Here is a 21425-nt window from a genome sequence, read left to right on the forward strand (position 1 = left end):
CCTCCAATGAGGGTGCTTGGCTCCTTTGTCAAAGATGAGGTGGCTGAGTGTGTCTGGAGCTGTTTCTGCATATCTTCTAATCTGTTCGACTGGTCCTCAGGTCTGTTTCTTTGCCAGTACCATGCTGTTTTTATCACAGTAGCTTTGTAGTAGAGTTGCAGGTTGGGGATTGTGATACCCCCTGCCATGTCTCTGTTACCTAGAATTGCTTTTGCTCTTCTGGGTCTCTTCTTGTTCCAAATGAATTTTTGGATTGTTTTCTCAAGGTTTGTAAATTATGCTGCTGGGATCTCAATTGGAATTGCATTGAATCTATATAGCAGTTTTGGAAGTATGGCCATTTTCACTATATTAATCCTTCCTACCCAGGAGCAGGGGATGTCTGTCCATTTTCTGATATCATCTTCAATCTCTCTTTTCAGAGTGCTATAGTTTTCAGAGAAGAGGTCTTTTGATTTCTTTCATTAGGTTGATTCCTAGGTATTTCAGTTTTTTGGATGCTATTGTGAAAGGAATTATTTGCCCTATTTCTCTCTCAGTGAGTCTGTCATTGGTGTAGAGGAAAGCTATTGATTTTTGTGTGTTGACTTTGTAACCAGCTACTTGACTGAATTTGGTTATTAAGTCTAGAAGACTTTTGGTGGAGTTCTTGGGGCCTTCTATATAGAGTATCATGTCATCTGCAAATAATGACAATTTGACTTCTTCATTTCCTATCTTTATTCCTTTTATTTCTTTCTCTTGTCTAATGGCCATGGCTAATGTTTCCAGAACTGTATTGAACAAGAGTGGTAATAGTGGACATCCTTGTCTTGTTCCTGATTTGAGTGTGAAGGATTTCAGTTTTTGACCATTTAGTATGATATTGGCTGTTGGTTTTTCATAGATGGCTTCTATCAGTTTGAGGTAGAGACCATCTATTCCAATTTTTTGTAGGGTTTTTATCATAAATGCATGTTGGATTTTGTCAAATGCTTTTTCTGCATCTATGGAGATAATCATATGGTTTTTGTCCTTGGCTCTATTGATATAGTGTATTACATTGATTGATTTGCATATGTTGAACCATCCCTGCATCCCTGGGATGAATCCCACTTGATCAGGGTGTATGATCTTCTTGATGATCTTCTGCATTCTGTTTGCCAGTATCTTATTAAGGATTTTTGCATCTATGTTCATTAGTGAGATTAGCCTATAGTTCTCTTTTTCAGTTGGGTCTTTCTCTGCTTTGGGGATCAAGGTGATGCTTGCTTCCAGGAATGAATTTGGGAGTATTGCTTCCCTTTCAATTTCATTGAAGAGTTTAAACAGTAGTGGCAGCAGTTCCTCTCTAAATGTCTTGTAGAATTCAGCGGTGAAGCCATCAGGGCCTGGGCTTAGTTGATAAGTTTTTAATTACATTTTCCACTTCATTGATTGATACTGGGTTGTTTAGAATTTTTAGGTCTTCTTTGTTCAACTTTGGTAATTCATATGTATCTAGGAATATGTCCATTTCTTCTGTGTTGTCCGTCTTATTGGCATATAGGTTCTGGAAGTAGGTATTGATGATCCTCTGGATTTCTGCTGGGTCTGTTGTAATTTCACCCTTTTCATTCCTAATTGCATGGATTTGGGCCTTTTCTTTCCTTTTTCTGATAAGGTTGGCTAAGGGTTTGTCAATTTTGTTGATTCTTTTGAAGAACCAACTCTTGGCTTCATTGATTTTTTTGTATTGTTCTCTTAGTCTCCATTGCATTGATTTCTCCTCTGATCTTTATAATTTCCTCCCTTGTATGAGCTTTGGGGTTGTCCTGCTCTTCTTTTTCTAGAAGCTTGAGGTTCAGCATCAGGTTGTTTTAATTGAGCTCGTTCCGTTTTACTAATATGTGTATTCACTGGTGTGAATTTCCCTCACAAGACTGCTTTCCTTGTGTCCCATAGATTCTGATATGTTGTATTTTCATTGTCATTTAATTGTAGGAACTGTCTGATTTCTTCTTTAATTTCCTCTGTGGCCCATTGGTTATTCAGAAGTGTGTTGTTCAATTTCCACATGTTTATGAACTTTTTTGAGTTTCTTTTGCTATGGATCTCCAGTTTCATCGCACTGTGGTCTGATAATATACAGGGGATAACTTCAGTTCCTTTGCACTTACTTAAACATGTTCTATGTGTGAGTAAGTATGTGGTCTATTTTGGAGGATGACCCATGTGCAGCTGAGAGGAATGTGTATTCTTATTTTGTGTAGTGGAACACTCTGTAAACATCTGTTAAGTTCATTGGTTCAAGAGTTCGATTGAGTTCTAGCATTTCCTTACTTATTTTTTGTCTAGTTGATCTATTTGTGACAGTGGGGTGTTGAGGTCTCCGACTACAATTGTATGAGTGCATATATGACTTTTCATGTCCGTTAGTATTTGTTTTATAAAGTTGGGTGCACTAGTGTTTGGTGCATAGATATTTATGATTGTCATCTCTTCCTCTTCGATTGTTCCCTTTACAAGGATGTAGTGTCCTTCTTTGTCTCTCTTAGTCAGTGTTGGTTTGAAATCTACTTGATCTGCAAGGAGGATAGCTACTCTTGCTTTTTTTCGGGTTCCTGTCGCATGGTGCATTGTTTTCCATCCTTTAACTTTCAGTCTATTAGTTTCATTTTGAATTAAGTGTGTTTCTTGTATGCAGCATATTGTTGGATTTTGCTCCTTGACCCATTCTGCCAGTCTATTTCTTTTGATTGGTGAATTGAGACCATTAACGTTGATGGTTATAAGTGAAACGTATTGACTTGTCATTGCTATGACTTTTTCTTTTTGTTGGGTTCTCCTCCTTTACATTTAATTTCTTGTCATGCCAGATGGGTTCATTCTGCTCTGCTTCCTGGGGTTGTGATCCTCAATGTCTGTTCCTAGGATATTGTCTAAAATTTTTTGGAGTGCTGGTTTGGTATTCATGAAGTTCCTAAGGTGCTCTTTGAAATGAAAGTATCTTATTTCTCCATCAATTTTGAAAGATAGTTTTGCATCAATCTGGGTTTCAGGCTGCTTTATTTTAGGGCTTGGAATATGTCACTCCAAGCTCTTCTTGCCTTGATGGTTTGTGTTGAGAAGTCTGCTGTGATTCTGATGGGCTTTCCTTTGTATGTGATTTGTTTCTTTTCTCTGACTGCTTGTAGAACCTTGTTCTTCTGTTGAGTTTCTGGAATCTTAACAATTATATGTCTATGTGTAGATTTTTTTTGATCAAGGCTATTTGGAGTCCTGTATGCCTCACTTATCTGTATATCAAGTTCTTTTCCCCTGCTTGGGAAGTTTTCTGCCATTACTTCTGTGAACAGTTTTTTTTTAATGTCATCTGCACTCCTGTTTCTTCATTGAGCCCAGTCAGTCTTATGTTATTCTTTGAATCATCTAGCAGCTGCTGGATTGATTTCTCATGTTCCCTTATAATTTTGAAGCAATTTTTCTTTTCCTGGTCATTAATTGCAATCTTATCTTCTATATCTGAAATTCTGTCCTCACATTGGCTCATTCTGCTGTGTAGACTTTCAGTGGAGTTTTTCATCTCCTGGAAATCTATTTGCATCTGTTTTATGGATTTCATTTGTTTCCTATATTGGGATTCCATCATGTTCCTCATCTCCTCTCTAGATTTATTAATCATGTCTTGCACTAGGAGCACAATTTCTCCTGTTATCTGAGAAATTATTTCTGATTTCATTTTTTCCAGCTCCTCTTTTGTTGCCAGTTCAGTGGGTCCAGGTGGTTGAGTATCAGAGTGTTCCATCTCACTTCCCTTTGGGGTTGCTGTAGGTGATCTGGAAGTCTGGTTTTGAGACTTATTTATGTGTTTTTTCATTTCTACTGAGGGGGCGGGGGGTGCTGTTAGTGCCTGCGCGGCTCACCTCCTCTGAGCTGGGAGAGGTGGGACAGGGCCCGGGAGGGGTGGTAGGCATGGTGGCCCTGAAGCCCTTTCCTCTGGGCTGGGAGCGGCGGGAGGGATGGTGGCCGGGATGCTCCTTCCTCTGTACCAGGAGCAGTGGGACAGCAGCTCAGAACCCCCTACCTCAGGGCCGGGAGCAGCGGGATGGATAGTGCCCTGGAAATCCCTTCTTCTGGCTGGGAGCAGCAGGAGGGATCGAGCTAGATGGATCTTAGCAATCATTTTAGTAAAAAAGCCAGACATAATAATAAACCTAGGAATTTGTTGTGTATTCCTTTTATATCATTTAACATTTTGAAAATTAATTTCAAAGTTACTACTTTTGAAAAAGCCTTGAGACATCTAATTTTATCCATTTTTGCCATTACTGAAATGATTTTTTAAAGTCAAGAAAATAGTAAATATGCCAAGTGTGCTGGTGCTACTCAGGAGCCTGAGGGAGTGTTACCAAAGGGTCAAGCCCAGCCTGGACAACTTAGACCCTATTTCAAAGTTAAAAAAAAAGGATTAGAGATGTAATTTAGTGGTAGAGCATCCTCTGGGTACACCAATCCTGGGAAAATATTAATCTTATAGTAATAGTTACCTGTCACCTATCGGTAGCCCAGGCTGGCCTTGAACTCATGGCAGTCCCCTGTGTGGGCCTCCCAGGTACTCTGATTACAAGTGTGCGTCACCAGGCCCAGCTGCCTCCTTGTTTTGTTTGTGTCTTAAGTGCGGAAGTAAGCAGGTGGCAAAACCACTGAGCTAAATCCCTGGCCCCAAGAACTGTAAAACTTTTACTATAGATGTGGGGGGTTTTTTGTTTTGTTTTGTTTTTTGAGACAAGATCTTGCTCTGTAATTCAGGCTGGCCTTGAACTCACTGTATAGCTCAGGGTGGTCTTGATCTTGCAGCAGTCTTCGTGCCTCAGCCACCCAAGTGCTGGGATGACAGATATGCACCATCATGCCTGGCTACTATAGCTTTAGAAGGTTTTATTCTAGAAGGTGAAGGCAAGAAAAGGGTAATGTAATCTGGGGAACGAGAAAGGTAAAAATTATACTACCTTCCCTGTGTTTATAGGTCTTGCTTTTCATCTCTTTTGAAATCCTGACCAGACACTTAAATGGTTTAATTGGTTAAAGGAACTTTTTGCTTCCTTTCTTACTCGTTTTTCTGTTTCTTGGGTCACCTAATTCTGGCCTTAGAGCATACCAGGTTCTGTCATTTGTTTCTTGTATGTGATGGAAAATTAAAATGACAAATACTAAAACTAGTTTTTTATAGGGATATAATTGATATCGACATGCAGAAAATAAGTAAAATAATTTCGTATAGTCATCTTAAATCAGGGGTGTAGCTCAGTGGTGGAGTGCCTGCCTAGCATTTGTGAGGTCCTGGTTTCCATCCCTTGTGCTACAAATGATAGTAATAAAAGCCGGGTGGGGTGGCACTCACCTGTAATCCCAGCACTCTGAGAGTTGGGAGGATCACAAGTTCAAGCTCAGCCTGGGCAATTTAGTAAGACCCTGTCTCAAAATAAAAGGGGTTGGGATGTAGCTCAGTACGATGCCTGGATTCAGTCCCCATTACCATGAACAAGCAAAATGAATTGCTGAGATCCTGTGTAAACTTAGACAAACAAAATCTCATTGTAGAACTGCAGTAGATTTTTTTGTCGAAACACCAGGTTTTCACTTCATTGGTATTTGTACTCCTGAAACATTTTAATTAAACACTTGCTGTGTACAAACTTACATCTTAATTTCCAGTTATTGAAAAGGAAATGAGAATTTGCCAGAAACACTTAAATGGAGAAATTAACTTTTTTTCCAGTAGAATTTGCTTCTCTCTATTGAAACTGGATTTTGGTACCTATTATCTAACTTTCCTGTATTCCCCTTCCCTCTTAAACTTCCTAACTTCTAATACTCACTATTCTACTCCCTTCTTTGAGATCAACTTTTTTTAGCTTCTGCATATGAATGAGAACATATGGTATTTGTCTTTCTGTGCTGGTCTTATTACTTAGTTTCCTTCAGTACTTTCCATTTTTACTATAAATAGCAGTGTTTCATTTTTCTGTATGGCTGAATGATATTCCATAGTGTTTATATACTTGAATATATAAACATTTCATATATATAAACATATATCACATTTTATTTATTCATCTGCTAATGAATAACTCAGTTGAGTTAGTGAATAGTGGTAAAATAACATGGGAGTGTAGGTATGTCCATTTCAGACCCTTTGGATATATCATACCTAGAAATGGGATGGTTGGATCATACATTTTTGGTTGTTCGAGAAGCCTCCATACTGTTCTCCATTGATGGCTTTAGTAATTTACATTCCCTCAGCCATGTATAAGATTTCTCTTTTTCCTCTGCATCCTTGCCAGCATTTATTTTTTGCTTTTATCATAATAGCTATTTTGATGGATGAGATATTGCATTGTGAAATTTCTATTCAGATCATAGGTCTATTTGTTTTTTGGATTGTTTTCAGCTAAGTTCCTTATATATCCTTATCAGGACACAATATAAGTTCCTTATATATCCTTATATATTCTAAGTTCCTTATATATTCTGGATATTAATCCCTTGTCAGATGAATATTTGCAAATAATTTCTCCCAGTCTGTATGTTATCCTCACTTTCAGTTGTTTCCTTTGCTGTGCAGCAGTTTTCTAGTTTGATACAATCTAGTTTGTACTTGATTTTGTCACCTGTGCTTTTGGAGTCATCCAAATATATCATTGCTTATACTGATATCTTGAAATATTTCCCCTTTTTTTCTTCTAGTAGTTTCATAGTTTCAGAGCTCTTTGACCATTTTGAATTGATTTTAGTATATGGTGAAAGGTATTAGGACCTTGCGCTTGCGAGGCAGGCTTGACACCACTGAGCTAAACCCCCGGCCCTCAGCACCATTTATTGAAGAGGCTATCCTTTCTTTAGTGTATGTTTTTTGTTCCTTTGTCAAAAATTAGTTGGCTATAAATGGGCTATAGATCTTTTTTGATGTTGTTTTTTGTTTGTTTTGTTTGTTTTTATGGTCAGGGTCTCACTCTGTAATCCAGGCTGGGCTTCAACTCATTTTGTAGCCCAGGCTGGCCTCAAACAGTCCTTCTGCCTCAGTCTCCCAAGTGCTGGGATTACAAGCCTGTGCCACCATGCCTGAGTATAGATCTTATTTTTAGGCTCTCCTTTCTGTTTCTTGGTCTATGTATGTCTTTTTATGCCAGTTATGCCCCTTTAGTATGTTCTGAGGTTAAGGATTATTATCCTTCCAGTTTTTTTCTTTTTGCTTAAGATCAGTTTGGCTATTCACAGTCTTTTGTGTTTCTCTGTATATTTTGATTTTTTTCTATTTCTGTGAAGAATATCATTGATAATTTAATGATAATTGCATTGGATCTGTAAATTGCTTTGAGTAGTATGAACATTTTAGCAACATTCTTTCAACTCATGGACCTAGGCAGGCTTTCTATTTTTTGGTGTATATCTTTCAGTGTTTTGTAATTTTTTTTTTTTTTTGGGTACCGGGGATCAAACTCGGGTCCTTGCGCTTGCGCAGCAGGTGGCGAAACCACTAAGCTAAATCCCCAGGCCAGTGTTTTGTAATTTTTATTTTTAAGAATTGCAACGTTTATAAATTTGTACTATTTCTTTTTTTCTTTTGTTTTACACTTCATTGATCCCATATAGGGCCTAGCACATGCTAGGCAAGCATTTTACCATGGAGCCAAATCCCTACCCCTCCATTTCTAATGAGAAAAGCTACTAATGCTTTAAATATGTAACTTGAATATTACACAAACTATAAAATTTTTTTAAAATCATAAGACATTAGCATTTTTATATGGTACCCCTGAGATTTGACACAGTTTAATATTAGAAGGCTTTATCAAGTTATATTTGTAGCAGTAATTCTGAAAGCTCTGTATTTAAAAATGAATTTACAGTCTGTGAGTTTATCCTACACATACATGCACATGGTGCAAAGACAGATAAATGGATGATCATTGTATCTTTATTTCTAATTGTATACTGGAGTAATCCTAAATATTCAGTACTAAGAGAGCCTGTTACATAGGCTTGGTACATGCCTAAGATGGGGCCTATAAAAAAGAATGAGGTGGGCCAGGGATTTAGTTCAGTGGTGCCATCGCCTGCCTCGAAAGCACAAGGTCCCGAGTTCAATCTTCGGTACCAAAAAAAATGAGGTAATTTATATGTTGTCATATTGGTTGATCTCCAAGACATAATAAAGTTAGTTAACAACAGTATGAGGTATTCCCCTTTATTTGGGAGAAAGGGATGTGCACAGGACATATATGTGTTTCTGACTCAAGTTCCTTGAAAATGATAATACTGCCTTCTTAGATTTGTTACGTAGATTCAGTGGATTATTACTATCAAGTAAGCTCTATATTAGTATTAGCCGTTTTATATACTTGTGGGGATCAGTTTTTAGAAGGGTATATTAGAAATTGTTCTTTGAGAAAAAGACTAACTTGGTTAATGGGAAACATTTTTTCAGTGATTATTTCCTATTTCTTTTTTTTTTTTTTTCCTATTTCTATATTGTGTACTTTTTCAACTTAGAAAGTTTGTCAAAATATTTGTTGGGGAAAATGAATGTGATATTTAATTTAGTGATGTTTGTAATGATGTAAATTATTTTGGCTATGAGAATAATATCACAATTTAAAATAAAAGCTAAAAAATTGACCTAAGATACTACATTTAGCATTTTAATGTTTTGAGATACAGTTATAATAATATGTATAGTTTTATATTCCAGAGTTGCTGTGTAGTTTTCGTAACTGGGATTTTAAGTAGTTACATACTAAACCCAGTAAGTAAACAAAATGCAGTTTACTTAACCTTCCTATCTTATTGTCCACTTCAGGTTGCTTCTGTGTTTTTTCTTTCTTTATACATTTTTGCTGTTTGGGGGATCGAACTCAGGGCCTCACAGATTCTAGGCAAGTGCTCTACCATTGAGCCACATCCCTAGCCCCATTGCTGTTTTATTTTTAGTCATTTCAGTGAATACCATAATTCAGAGTTTTTTGTAAGAAAGAACTCCAGACTTGAAGTTTTATAAAGATATGTAACTTTTGGGGTATTGTAATTATACTTTTTAATCAAGAATATTTATTAGGCCCCGCCCCACCCCCGTCGGCCCAGTGGCCCAGGCGCGGCGCAGCAGCGTGGCCGGGAGTGTGCCTGTCGTGGCTTGCAGCCTGCACACAGCCTCGGTGCCCTTTGCGTCCTGCCCGATTCGGCGCTGGCAGCTGTGGGCAGGTGCCGTGCGGTCACTGAGCACTGGGATGGCTCTGCTCAAAGCGCGTAAATTCTCAGGGAAACACGAATGGATAACAACAGAAAATGGTATTGGAACAGTAGGAATCAGCAACTTTGCACAGGAAGCTTTGGGAGATGTTGTTTACTATAGTCTGCCTGAAGTTGGGACAAAATTGGAAAAGCAAGATGAGTTCGGTGCTTTGGAAAGCGTGAAAGCTGCCAGTGAACTCTATTCTCCTCTGTCAGGAGAAGTAACTGAAATTAATGAAGCACTTGCAGAAAATCCAGGGCTTGTCAACCAATCTTGTTATGAAGATGGCTGGCTGATCAAGATGACAGTGAGTGACCCTTCAGAACTAGATGAGCTCATGAGCGAAGAAGCATATAAGAAATATGTGAAATCTATTGAGGAGTGAAGTGGCACCCAAAATAAACTAGTGTGAAGTGACTTCTTCTAGCAGTGTCTGCAAATAGTGGTGGACAGAAGACTTGAGATAACAACCTTTAGCAGTACTATAATGATGGAAAAGAAAGAAACCACTCTCATCACTGCTTCTGGACGGAAAGACCTCTTAACTCCCTAGTGATTGCAGATAAACACAATGTGCATCTTTTTTATATAAACTTTATGATTTTTAGACTAGGCTGTAGGTTCTGATATTCAGAATTCATGAAATTACCCATGGTAAAAACTAGTTATGTAATTCAAGGATAACACTTGTTATCATAAGCCTTACAAAATACCTAACTTGCTTACATTTCTCCCTGGATTTGGGCCAGAATACTCAAGAGTGTGTCACCTGGACAGTGTCAGATGAAGAATGACACTTTCTTAATTTTGTAACACTGCATTGGCTGGAGCTGTTTTTATAGTGAAGCAACAGCTTTGCAGCACAGTAAGAAACAAAATATTCAACTACTTTAAAAAAAAAAGAATATTAGTGTAGGCTATGCAGATTTACTGGTGAGTCAGAATAGTTTGGAGCTTTCATTTATTTATATGAAATAAAACACCTTTCATTTGAGTACTTACTGAATTTTAAAACTTGATTTTTCCAATTGTCTGTGATAATTATGGAACCATTTTGATGTTTTTTTACTTAATATTTTAAAATTTCAAAAGTAATATATTTTTATTTTACTCTCTACCAGTCATTTACATTCTTTTATTTCCTTTTAAGAGTAACTTGGATTTAGCAATGATAGATGAATGAAGATACACATATTCTCCATTTGAATTGCCTTTAAATTTTGATTATACTTGTGAATTGGTAATACATATTTATTATCATATTTGTTTATTTCAGTGGCCAAGGAAGTTTGCTCCAGCCTTTTATATACTATAGATTTCTTACTCTTCGGTATTCCTCTAGAAGAAATCCATATTGTCGGTAAGCTGATGAATGATTAGTTTAAATTAGTTTTATTTATAAAAACTATTGACAATATACAGTTTTTATAACTTCAGAGTTATTTAGCTAATAGTTTAGAATTTAGAATGAAGAATTGTTTTTGTGCATTTAAGTTCTAGGCCTTAGAATTAGGTAGGATTAATGAAGAGTTGGTTTTATAGATCTCTTTGAGTTATGATGGGGTTGTATCCTGATAAATTTGTCATAAGTTGGAAATATCATGAGTTGATATTTATCCTATCATAGCATAGCAACACGACTGGCTGACTGGATGTTAGAACTTTCTGCCATTTAACAGCAGAATTACAAAAAAGAGTACTATACACACATTGCTATAGCTTTGGGAAAGATTAAAATTTAAAGTACAGTTTCTATTGAATGGCTATCACTCTTATAGCATCATGAGATTAAAAATAAGTGAACGTACAGTAAGATAAACTGTACATTGAGGACCACCTGTATTTTCAGAAATTGATATTGGAGATATATTTGACTATTGGAGACCCCTGCAGCAGATCTCGATCTCAATCTCCTCCTTGGTCCTGTGATGCATGGCAAGAAGAAAGAGAGACAGAATTAAAGAGACAGAGATGGGGAACTGGAATGACCAGTGCTTGAGCAAGCAGCAAAAGACTTCAGCAAGCAAAGGCCCTGGCCAGCCAGAACTGTCGATATTTATTGGTGACACAGTCATTGTTAGGTTGGGGTTAGGGGGCTACATGTGGTCACCAGGGATTCACTCCTGATGCAGGCAAGGCTTGTAAAAGGAGAGACAAAGCATTTTTGTGTTAGGCTGGGAACAGAATTTGGATAAGAGTCACTCTGACCTTGGCTGTGTGTTATATCATGTGCTTTAGTCAGATTCACTTTTTTATTTTTTTGGTACCGGGGATCGAACTTGGGACCTTGCTCTTGCGAGGCAGCCGGTGGAACCACTGAGCTAAATCCCCAGCCCCAGACTCACTTCTTAAGCCAATTGTGGGGTTAACTCTTTATAGCCTATACTGCTTACGGCCTGCTTTGGGCATAATCAATGGGATGATCTGCTACATTTGACTCTTTTTAAAACACTGCTAACACTTAGGGAATATAAAGATGTAAGAGACTTAAGTCCCATTCTCAAGGATATTTCCTTCAGGATAAGGTATTTATAGGTCAATACACAGCAGTTTCCTCCTTATCCACAGTTTCACTTTTTGTGGTTTCAGTTGCCTGTGATCCAAAAATATTAGGTGAGAAGTTCCATAAATAAACAATTCATAAGTTTTAAATTGTGTGCAGATCAGAGTAGGGTGATGATATCTTGTGCTGTCCCACTCCCTCTCATGTAGGATGTGAATCATCCTTTTGTCCAGAATATCCATGTTGTATAATACCTAATTTATACATTAAGCTTTATCAAAGTATGTATGTATAGAAAAAAGCAAAGTATATGTAAGATTTGTTACTGTCTGTGGTATCAGGCATCTCTTGGGGGCTCTCAAACATATGCCCCTTGGGTAAGGGGGAATGCTGAATAATAAATTGACATATGTTTGCTTTATTGTTTTAGTACTATAGACCACAGAAAGGAAAAGTGATTGGGCCAGAAGATAAGCCTAGGAAGGCTTCCCCAAATAGGATTTAAATTTGTTATGGAAAGATTAAAACCGTTGAATATACAGTAAGAACAGGGGAAAGCATTTTAGGTAGAGAGACAGTAGCAGCTTGAATTTAGAGGCAAAAAAATACAAGCCATATTTGAGGCGCATTGAGTGTACATCTTTCACTCTAATGGAGATTCCAAATGGTGAGTTGCTGGAACTAGGACTAGAATAGAAATGTATATAGAGCCATATCATAAAATAGGAGTTTTATCTTTATGTAGGATGAGTCGGCGTATAAAGTAGAAATTGTAAATGGTCATAATTGCTTGCTTTTGGGCTGGGGATTTACCTCAGTGGTGCCGCCACCTGCCTCACAACCACAAGGTCCTGAGTTAAAACCCTGGTGCCAAAAAACACCCCAAAAATCTCTCGCTTTTGATGATCTTTCAAATCATCTAAAAATTACAATACAGTATATATGATTTTGAATATATTAGCCAGATAATGCATATCATGTACAAATATAATAAAGATTATTTGGTAGGCAACAAACAGTTAAGGCAAAGGCAGAATCTTCATAGTGTTCGGGGCACAAACATGAAACATAGCTCAATCATAGAAGTTGTGGCAGGAGATAAGGCAGCAAATCAGAGACCAGATTATGTAGGGAATTTGATGGTTCTGACGACAAAAAAGAGCCAGTTTGATCCTTCTAGGAAGTAGCATTGAACACCCATGTTGTCTCATTTAAACCAGTACAACTGTGAAATATGTGCTCTTAATTTATAGATGAGGAAAGCTCTGAGAGATAGTATGTTCATTTAAAGACACAGTGTGTGAGTCACCCGTATTATATAACTTTTCTTGCTTTCTTTTTAAAACAACTTGAATTTGCCTAAATTAAATGTGAAAGTTATGTGAGTACTATAAAGGAAATCATCTCTAATCTCAGTCCTTAGAGATGGCCATTTTTTTAAATATTTGTGTTAGTTGGGTTTTTCCATCCAAACAAAGACACAGCTGCTGATTTTAGGAATTTAATTTTGTGTATGCATGTGTTTGAGGCAGGGTCTCCCTGTGTTGCCCAGGCTAGTCTCTAGCTCCTGGGCTCAAGTGATCCTGTTGCCTCGGCCTGTGGAGTGCTAGAACTATATAGGTGCCATCCAGTGGGCCCACCTCATTTTATGTATATTTTGTGTATTTCCTGTAATCCATTCTAGGTTAATCTTTATTTCTGCAAATTCTTTATCGGATGTGGTAAGCTTCATCAACATTTGGTAGCATTATATTGCTTATTCGTTACGTTTTTTCCTTATTTTGCAGGAACTTGTTTAATGAACTGAGGATTGTTGTTGAACATATAATAATGAAACCTGCCTGCCCGCTGTTTGTGAGAAGACTTTGCCTCCAGAGCATTGCCTTTATAAGTAGATTGGCACCAACAGTTGTGTAGTTTATCATCTAGTTAAGCAGGGTATATAACATAAGCATTATTAGCAGCTGGTACTTCTGCTAAGGGTCATAAAATCCAGGTCTTACACTGACCGCAATCCAAGTTACATAAAAGCATCTCATTGGAAAAATAATAATTTCTCTGGCATGTTAAATCAACCCTTTTTAATAAAAGTTTCTAAGAAAATTTTCTGCACTCTGTGGCTAATGGATAAGGAAGTTTATATCTAGGGGTAAATATACCAAATTTTTTTTAGATGCTGCTGTACCTGTATCATGAAATACATTTACTTCATGTAAAGCTAGTTCTAAAATGTTTCACCCTAATTAATAATCTGAGTTTATATCTAGCATGTGTTCAGAATGATAATAACATGTGAATTCAGTGTACTTTGAGACAGTATTCTTTTACCATTCAGTAATTTTGGTTGATTTTAACAGAAATTATTCCAACTATAATTTTATTTCAAATTGTTACTGAATTTGTGCTGCCTTGCTAGGACAGCTGTTAGGGGTCACATGACTATTTTCTATCAAAAAGTAGTAGTGACATGGCTTCCTTTTAGAGACCCATTGAGTAACATTTATCAAGTAGAAAATCCTTTTACAGATGTGAACAGATAGGTTATTAGTATAATTATAATTCGTAGAATTATCAAGTTCAGATTCTTGACTCTAGTTTTTTTGGTCTCTTAGGCTTGAATTTTCCTAGACAGTTGCCGCAGTTCAGATGCTGTGTGAAAGGAATGTAATTGAAGTTTGAGAATATATGCCTATACTTGTGTCTGTTATGAAATAATGAAGGGTATCCTGTAGATTACATATTTTTCCATTAAATTTGGTTTGAAAGGTTAAATGTCAAGGTTTATAGGGAAGGCAGTTCAGTGATAGTATGGCTGAGGGAGGAGTTGTGGGGGAGTAGTGTGCATTTTAATTTCATAGTACTATGACTAGGGGAATTGGATATATTATGAAACTGACTTGGGTAGTATAATGTGTTCAATCCTGTTCATTGAGCTCCCATCAACTGCTTTATAAAATTTATTCTGATCCTTACTACTGTTGCATGATTGGAAATGTTTAAAACATTGCACAGTTTTAGACTAGAGTAATGAAATGGTTTTTGTAACCAATTTTCTTCTGTCTGCATGTCATTTGGATTTCTCAAATACATTCATTAGTGACTTAGCAGTAACATTTTTCCTTTTGTTCAACTTCCTAATTTATAGAAAGGTGATATTCTTAGGATAGATTACCAGAAAAATTCCACTTGGTAGCTTAACTACAACTGGCTATTTTTGTATTTTTGTAATATTTATCCACTAAATTGGATAAACAACCTCATGATATACAGTTGATTTTGTATGTGTATATGGCTAGCCTTATTACTATTTATGTAATTGATGGTTTTAAGAATTAAACTTTTTAGAGCAATAAAGTGACTACAATGTTAAGTAAACATACTGATTTCTAATGGTGTTTTAAAATATTATCTTAAATTACATCAAATTTTGGCAGCTGAAGGCACATTCTGAAAGGTTTTTTCTACAGGTTTTTTTTTTAAATCTGGAGATAATTTTACTTATAGAAGAGTTTCAAAAATAGTGCCAAGAGATCCTGTATACCCTTTACTCAGCTTCCTATTATGTTAATGTCTTACATAACTGGTAGAACATTTGTCCAAAGTAAGAAATTAACCCTGGAACAATACTATTAACTGAAGTACAAAACTTATTTAGATTTCTGTTTATTGTGTGTGGCTTGTTTTTAACTTGATTATCTTTTATTTTTAAAGGTTATGTCTATGTTTTTCTTCTTTCTTTATTTATTTTTTTCCTTCTTTATTTTTAAAGTTACTGCTGATGGAAAAGTTTTCCCTAAAGTAAATATTCCATGTTAGTTTTAACAAAAATAATTTTAATTTTAAAACTACACCAATTTCACATATCTTCTGATTTAATTCTTTTTAATCATATAGCAGAATTTAATACTTCTAATATGTTCATGTTTGAATGAAGGTACAGATTTACGCCTTACTGGAAGGCTTAATATATAATACTCTTAGACCCATGAAAAAGTAAATTTTATAAGTTGAGCATGATTAGATGTTTACTTTGCATGAAATTGGTAGTTAGAAATTCTGCATTGTGAATATTTACAAGTGGCTGACTTGGCAACTGAAATGATAATATTACATGTATCAAATTAAAATTAAATATAATAGCAATATATAGATAAGATAACTGTGGTAGGAGAAATTAAGTCTTTGTGCATTACTTAACTTATTTTTTCTTACAGGTTTAAAAGGAGTTGATTTAACTTCCCAAATATCTAATTCTTTAAGAAATGGTATAGTGCAGTTGGTGGTGAACCTATGGCACATGTGCCACAGCGGGCTGTTGTATCATTGAAAGCTCTAAAAAGTTCGCCATCACTGGTATAGTGCATAACCCTCCTATACAGTTATAGGTCTCATACAAAACCTACTTTATTCTAGCAAGTATTCTGTATTCCTTTTGTATACTTGATTTTTCATTAATTTAAATCATATTTAACATTAATCTAAAGAGAAATTACTCAAGTACAATTTGTATTTTAAGTTTTCTTGATATAAAATTCACCAGGGTACATGCTTCTGTAAAAAAGCAAGAAATCTTTTTTAAAAATTACATTTGGATATTTAAGAGTATCCCTGACAAGCGAGGCATGGTGATCAACACACCTATAATCCCAGTAGTCTGGGAGGCTGAGGCAGAAGGATTACAAATTTGAGCCCAGTCTGGGCACCTTACCAATACTAGGTCTTAAAATTTTTTTTAAAAATGTAATAAAGGGGGCAGGAGGTGTAGCTCAGTGCAAAGACTGTGGGTTTAAATCCCCAGAACTACACCAAAAAAAAAAAAAAGACTCCCTTACAGAGACCATTAAAGCAAGCCAATATTCAGCCTTAACCCAAAAGTTATAAAAGGTTAATGGGTTCTGGTATATCAGTAAGAGTTGCAAAACTATCAATATTTCTTTCCTAAAGATCAGGATAAAAAATCCTGATCAAGTTTGTACATTTAGAACATGAACATTACATATACTAAAAAGGAAAACAAGTATATGTAACGACAAGTAGAACTGAGAGATTTAGGGTTCTCTCATACATTTCAGATGAGAGTGTATGAACTTAATTTGAGGAATTGTGGTAGTCTTCCCCAACCTTACCTGCGCCAGATCTAAGGATCTGCTAGCCTCAAAGCTGTCACCCAGTTTTGATAGTTAGAAATTAAAACTTCAGTAAGGCGCCAGAGATTTAGCTCAGTGGTTCCGCCACCTGCCTCCCAAGCACAAGGTCGTCCCCCCCCACCCCCCGAGTTCAATCCCTGGTACCAAAAAAAAAACTCAGTAGGAAAAGCGGCCACAGTTATGTTTGTAATCATTAGATGTCACTCTCACCTCAGGTAGCTCCCTATTTTCAGATGCCACTGAAGTGCTGAGTCAGCTGTAAAACTTAAGGATCTGAATTTGATGTATGTTAGTTCAATTTTGAGCAAACAATTTAGAAACCATTTACTATGAGTACTTCTTTTTGTGTGCTAAGGATTAAAGCCAAGGCCTCATACCCTACCACTGAGTTACACCCTCAACCCATGAGTACTTTTTAAAAATACTGAAATGTTCAAAAGCACCCTATCAATATCTGCTGAAAATAGTAAAATGGGCTGCAGCTGGATGTGACATACAGATTATAATCTTTTTTTTTCAAAGTGCCTAAATTACCTAAACACATCAGTTACAAAATTGTTTTCATTTTCAGATGTGTCATCATTTTGTAAGTACACTAGATGTAGTCAATTTAATCTTTTAAGATTTAGACTTCATAGTAATATAAAAGTACTGTATATTGACATTTTTGGATATTAAGAATGGTACCAAGATTGACAGCTAGTTTTTCTTAACACTTTATTGGGATTTTCTAGGATTAGGAGAATTCCTCAGAGGCTTTATGATAGGATAGCTCAACAGATAGTATACCAAAGGCATGACTTTAAAAATCCAGAAGTTACTTCCAGAGATGGTTTTATTGAATAGTCAGTCCTCTTATATTTTGGGTAGAATTATTGTTGGATCTGGTATTAAGGATAAGAAAGGAGCTGCTAAAAGTTTGAAAGGTTTCGTGGTGGTAATTTTTATTTTTGGTACTGGGGATCAAACTCAGGTCCTTAACGCTTATGAGGCAGGCACCAGAACCACTGAGCTAAATCCCCGACCCTTCCTGGTCATAAAATTAATTTACAAAATGTTTGTGTTCTGAGGTGGTACTCAGATGGGCTGTTCAAAAGGAAAGTGTTCCTATGTGAGGGATTCTCTGTCTTTGAGTACATATAGGAAAACTGACATGCATTTAGTTGGAGTGGACATGAAAAGACAAAGTATAGTATTTCCTTAATCTAAAGCAGATTCTTAGAAAATGATTGAAATCTTAACAATTAGCTCATATTCTAGGAGAAAGAAGGACCCAAGAATCATTTCACTTTCTCTTTCATAACCTTGTAAAGCTACTTTTTTGATTTCACTCATCACTTTCAAACTCTTTTTCTTTTCTTGGTTCATGACAGTTTAACTTCAAACTTCTATTTTTCCTTTGTAACTTTGAAGGGAGAACTAGTCCTCTTGACATAATTTTTGCCTACACATGTATTTATAAGTTGAGACCAAATGAGCAAAATATTGGGCAGGTAACATTTATTATGTGTATATATTGGACCAAATGTAAAAGGGTCACAAAAATTAGAAACAGTCATAAAAAAACTACTTGATTTATAAATACATTACTTCTGGTGCTCTATATTAATGGGATATAGTGAACAAAAATTTGTATATACAGTATGTCAGCATTTCATAGTAACTTCTCTTTAATCCATTTTTAATATCTAATACTGTACAGGTTGGGGAGTTATACTCTTCAGGCCAATACTATCCAGACTATAAATTTATAAAATAAATTGAAAAATTCATCATTCTCCTGTATTCAAGACCAAAGCACATAATGCTAATGTAAGGCTCAGAGGGGAAATATAGTTCTCCTGCATATTTGAGAAAATGTGAAGTCCTTTCAAGAAAATCTAATAAACATAATAATCATAGCCTGCTGACACCAAGGAAAAAAGATCTCATTCGCTTTTTCTTTTATGCAGCAATTTACTGGTCCCTACTGATTTCCAAATTGGATCACTGTAGTAAATTATCTGTGCTGGTACCTGTGAAAGTAAGCCCGGGGATCCATATTTGTTTTGTGTTCTGCTTAAATCAGCAAGAATGATAAATCTGATGGTGTGAAATTGGAAGTATCAAGGGCTTTCTTTGGTGATTGAGCAAAGTAATATCTTCACTTGTAATTTATTGTGACCTTTTTTCACTGTATGTGCTTTGTATGTTTAATATTTATTTCAATACAAATTAAATTGTTCTTTCATCTATAATGTTATATCTAAGATCTTATTGATATAAAATCAAATTGTATAATAAAAATCTCTGGATTTAAGCAGATTTTAAAATGTTATATTGCAGAAGTACATTTACAGTTAGAATTCACCTTTCTTTTGAGCTTAATTGCCTTATTATTAGAATAAGGTGAATTTGAACACTTCTGTTCTCAGCCCATTACAAATAATAGAAATGCTGTGACTTTGGGAGACTAATATGAAACTAGCAAACAGGAGTGAGTCAGTAAAAAGAAAAACTACATTGGATATATCAGCTGCTTGCTTGTTTCTGTACTTTTTTTATCTAGTTAAATTTATAGCCTACTGGATTTATTTATAACCTTAAAATGATTCACAATATACAGTCTATCCAAAGTCATTAGTCAAACAGGATAACCTAGAGGAGGATATTTCCCTTCTAGGTGTTTAAAATTGGCAGGTATTTCTTGTAATAATTTTACAACTGGTACTACATAACACCAGTTGCAAGTTACACAAATCCTTGTCCAATTGGAGCTGACAATCTAAAAGGCATAGAAATCTCTGGTATATAAGACAGTTCGGATAGGTGTAAAATATCAAATCAATTAGTAAATTGTTCACAAAAGGGTAAAAGTGTTTAATAACCCCCAAAATAAATAGAATTAGAGGCTAGGGATGTAACTCAGAGGTACAGTGCTTGTCTAGCATGCATAAAGCCCTGGATTCAATCTTCAGCACCCCCCCCCAAAAGTGTTAGGAAAATTGATTTCCTGAAGATTTGATGGTATAGGGCCTTAGAGATGTACATGTTCTTGATTCATAATGCACTTTGCTTCAGCATATGGGAATACTTGGAGCTGTTTGTAACATGATTCTGAGCTTTGGGAAGAGGGAGATCATGAAACTCCTCCAAGAAGTGGTAGACAGATCCTAGAATAGGGGATGTTTCAACCACAGTCTTTTTAAAGCCTATTTTAGCTGGACATGGCCAGTGAATGCCTGTAACCCTAGTATTTGGGAAGCTGAGGCACTAGGATCATAAGTTCTGGGCCTGTCAAGGCCACTTAGTAATTGCTGTCTAAAAAATAAAAAATGGCTGAGGCTGTAGCTCAATGGGAAGGTTCTGGGTTCAACTCCCAGGACTGGAAGGAAATAAAAGGTTTTATGGCAGCTGTAATTAACTGTGTATTTATATGTTTCCAGTAACATTAAAATCTTTTAACCCTTTGACATTAAAATGCACAAATAACCTTGAAGAAAGTTTGTTTTTTTGTTTTCTATATATTGGTGTGCTGGTAGTTTTAAAACATTAGACTCTTAGTTACAGGCAAACTGCTTTCTGTTGGTAAGTTTTCTGAAAAGTAATTCTAGTAGCTCTTATTTTTCATGTAATAATAGAAGGAAAAAGATACATGGTTTGATTTTATTTGTTGTAAAGAATTTTTAGATAATTATCTGTTTTCAAATGAGCTAATGAATTTTTCCATTTATTGCATATAACAGGCAGTGGGCAAAAAAAATTTTTTTAGTCTCAATTTTTGAGAAATTCCAAAGACAAGTCAGCAGAAATTTCTGACTAATAATCGGGAAGGAAAAACTGCTTAAGATTACAGTTTTCATTCGGACCATCCATATTCACTGACTGAGTGCACATTTTCATATTCAAAGTGGCAGTGTCAGGACAGCAGCCCATTCTTTGGGATATCATCATTTGGGTATTCACATGATTAGTTCTTTTAAAATTTATAGAATAAATAGTTTAGGACTTAGGAAGGATCTCCATACACTTTTCTGTTTGTCTAGTCTTAGATACTCTTACACATGCCTTCAAAGGTTTTTTTTTGGTTTTGGTTTTTTGAGACAGTCTCACTATGTAGTTCAGATTGGCATGGAACTCATTATGTAGCCCAGTCTGGTCTTGAACTCACAGTGATCCTCCTGCCTCAGTCTCCCAAGTGCTGGGATTACAAGTGTGCGCCACCACACCTGGTTCCAAAGTTTTAAGTGAAGATACAAGGAGATACTCTTCTCTTGTAAATGAATATTTTTGGTCATCAGTATGGATACCCTCACTGCCATACTAAGACAGAATATTAAATAACTAGTATGCCAAATGTTCTATTTCTTTTGCTTTGAAGTAATATATTATTACAGTCATTAGTTGAACTTATCTCTGGTTAGTTTCATGTCTCTGTAATTTTTAATTTATAGACTGTCCAACCCATTCCTTTTACCTTTTTAGTTTCACTGTTACATAGACTATACAAAAGCCCTTTTGAAGAGTAAAACACAAGTTTGGA

General features: G+C 35.9%; 1 protein-coding gene and 1 pseudogene across 1 annotated transcript in view; both read left to right on the forward strand.

The window, feature by feature from the left end:
* Window positions 1-15920, forward strand: part of Tmem33 (transmembrane protein 33) — a 28148-nt gene extending 12228 nt beyond the window's left edge. The window contains exons 6-7 of the mRNA XM_004849798.4: window positions 10530-10613; window positions 13544-15920. Of these exons, the coding sequence (XP_004849855.1) occupies window positions 10530-10613; window positions 13544-13673 (214 nt within the window). The 3' untranslated portion in view covers window positions 13674-15920. The remainder of the gene's footprint in view (window positions 1-10529; window positions 10614-13543) is intronic.
* Window positions 8131-9811, forward strand: LOC106009802 (glycine cleavage system H protein, mitochondrial pseudogene; annotated as a pseudogene).
* Window positions 15921-21425: the final 5505 nt, after the last annotated feature.

Source organism: Heterocephalus glaber, unplaced genomic scaffold (genome assembly GCF_053883595.1).
Source record: "Heterocephalus glaber isolate CG9 unplaced genomic scaffold, H.glaber_assembly_v1.0 deba00001509, whole genome shotgun sequence".
NCBI classification, from domain to species: Eukaryota; Metazoa; Chordata; class Mammalia; order Rodentia; family Bathyergidae; genus Heterocephalus; species Heterocephalus glaber.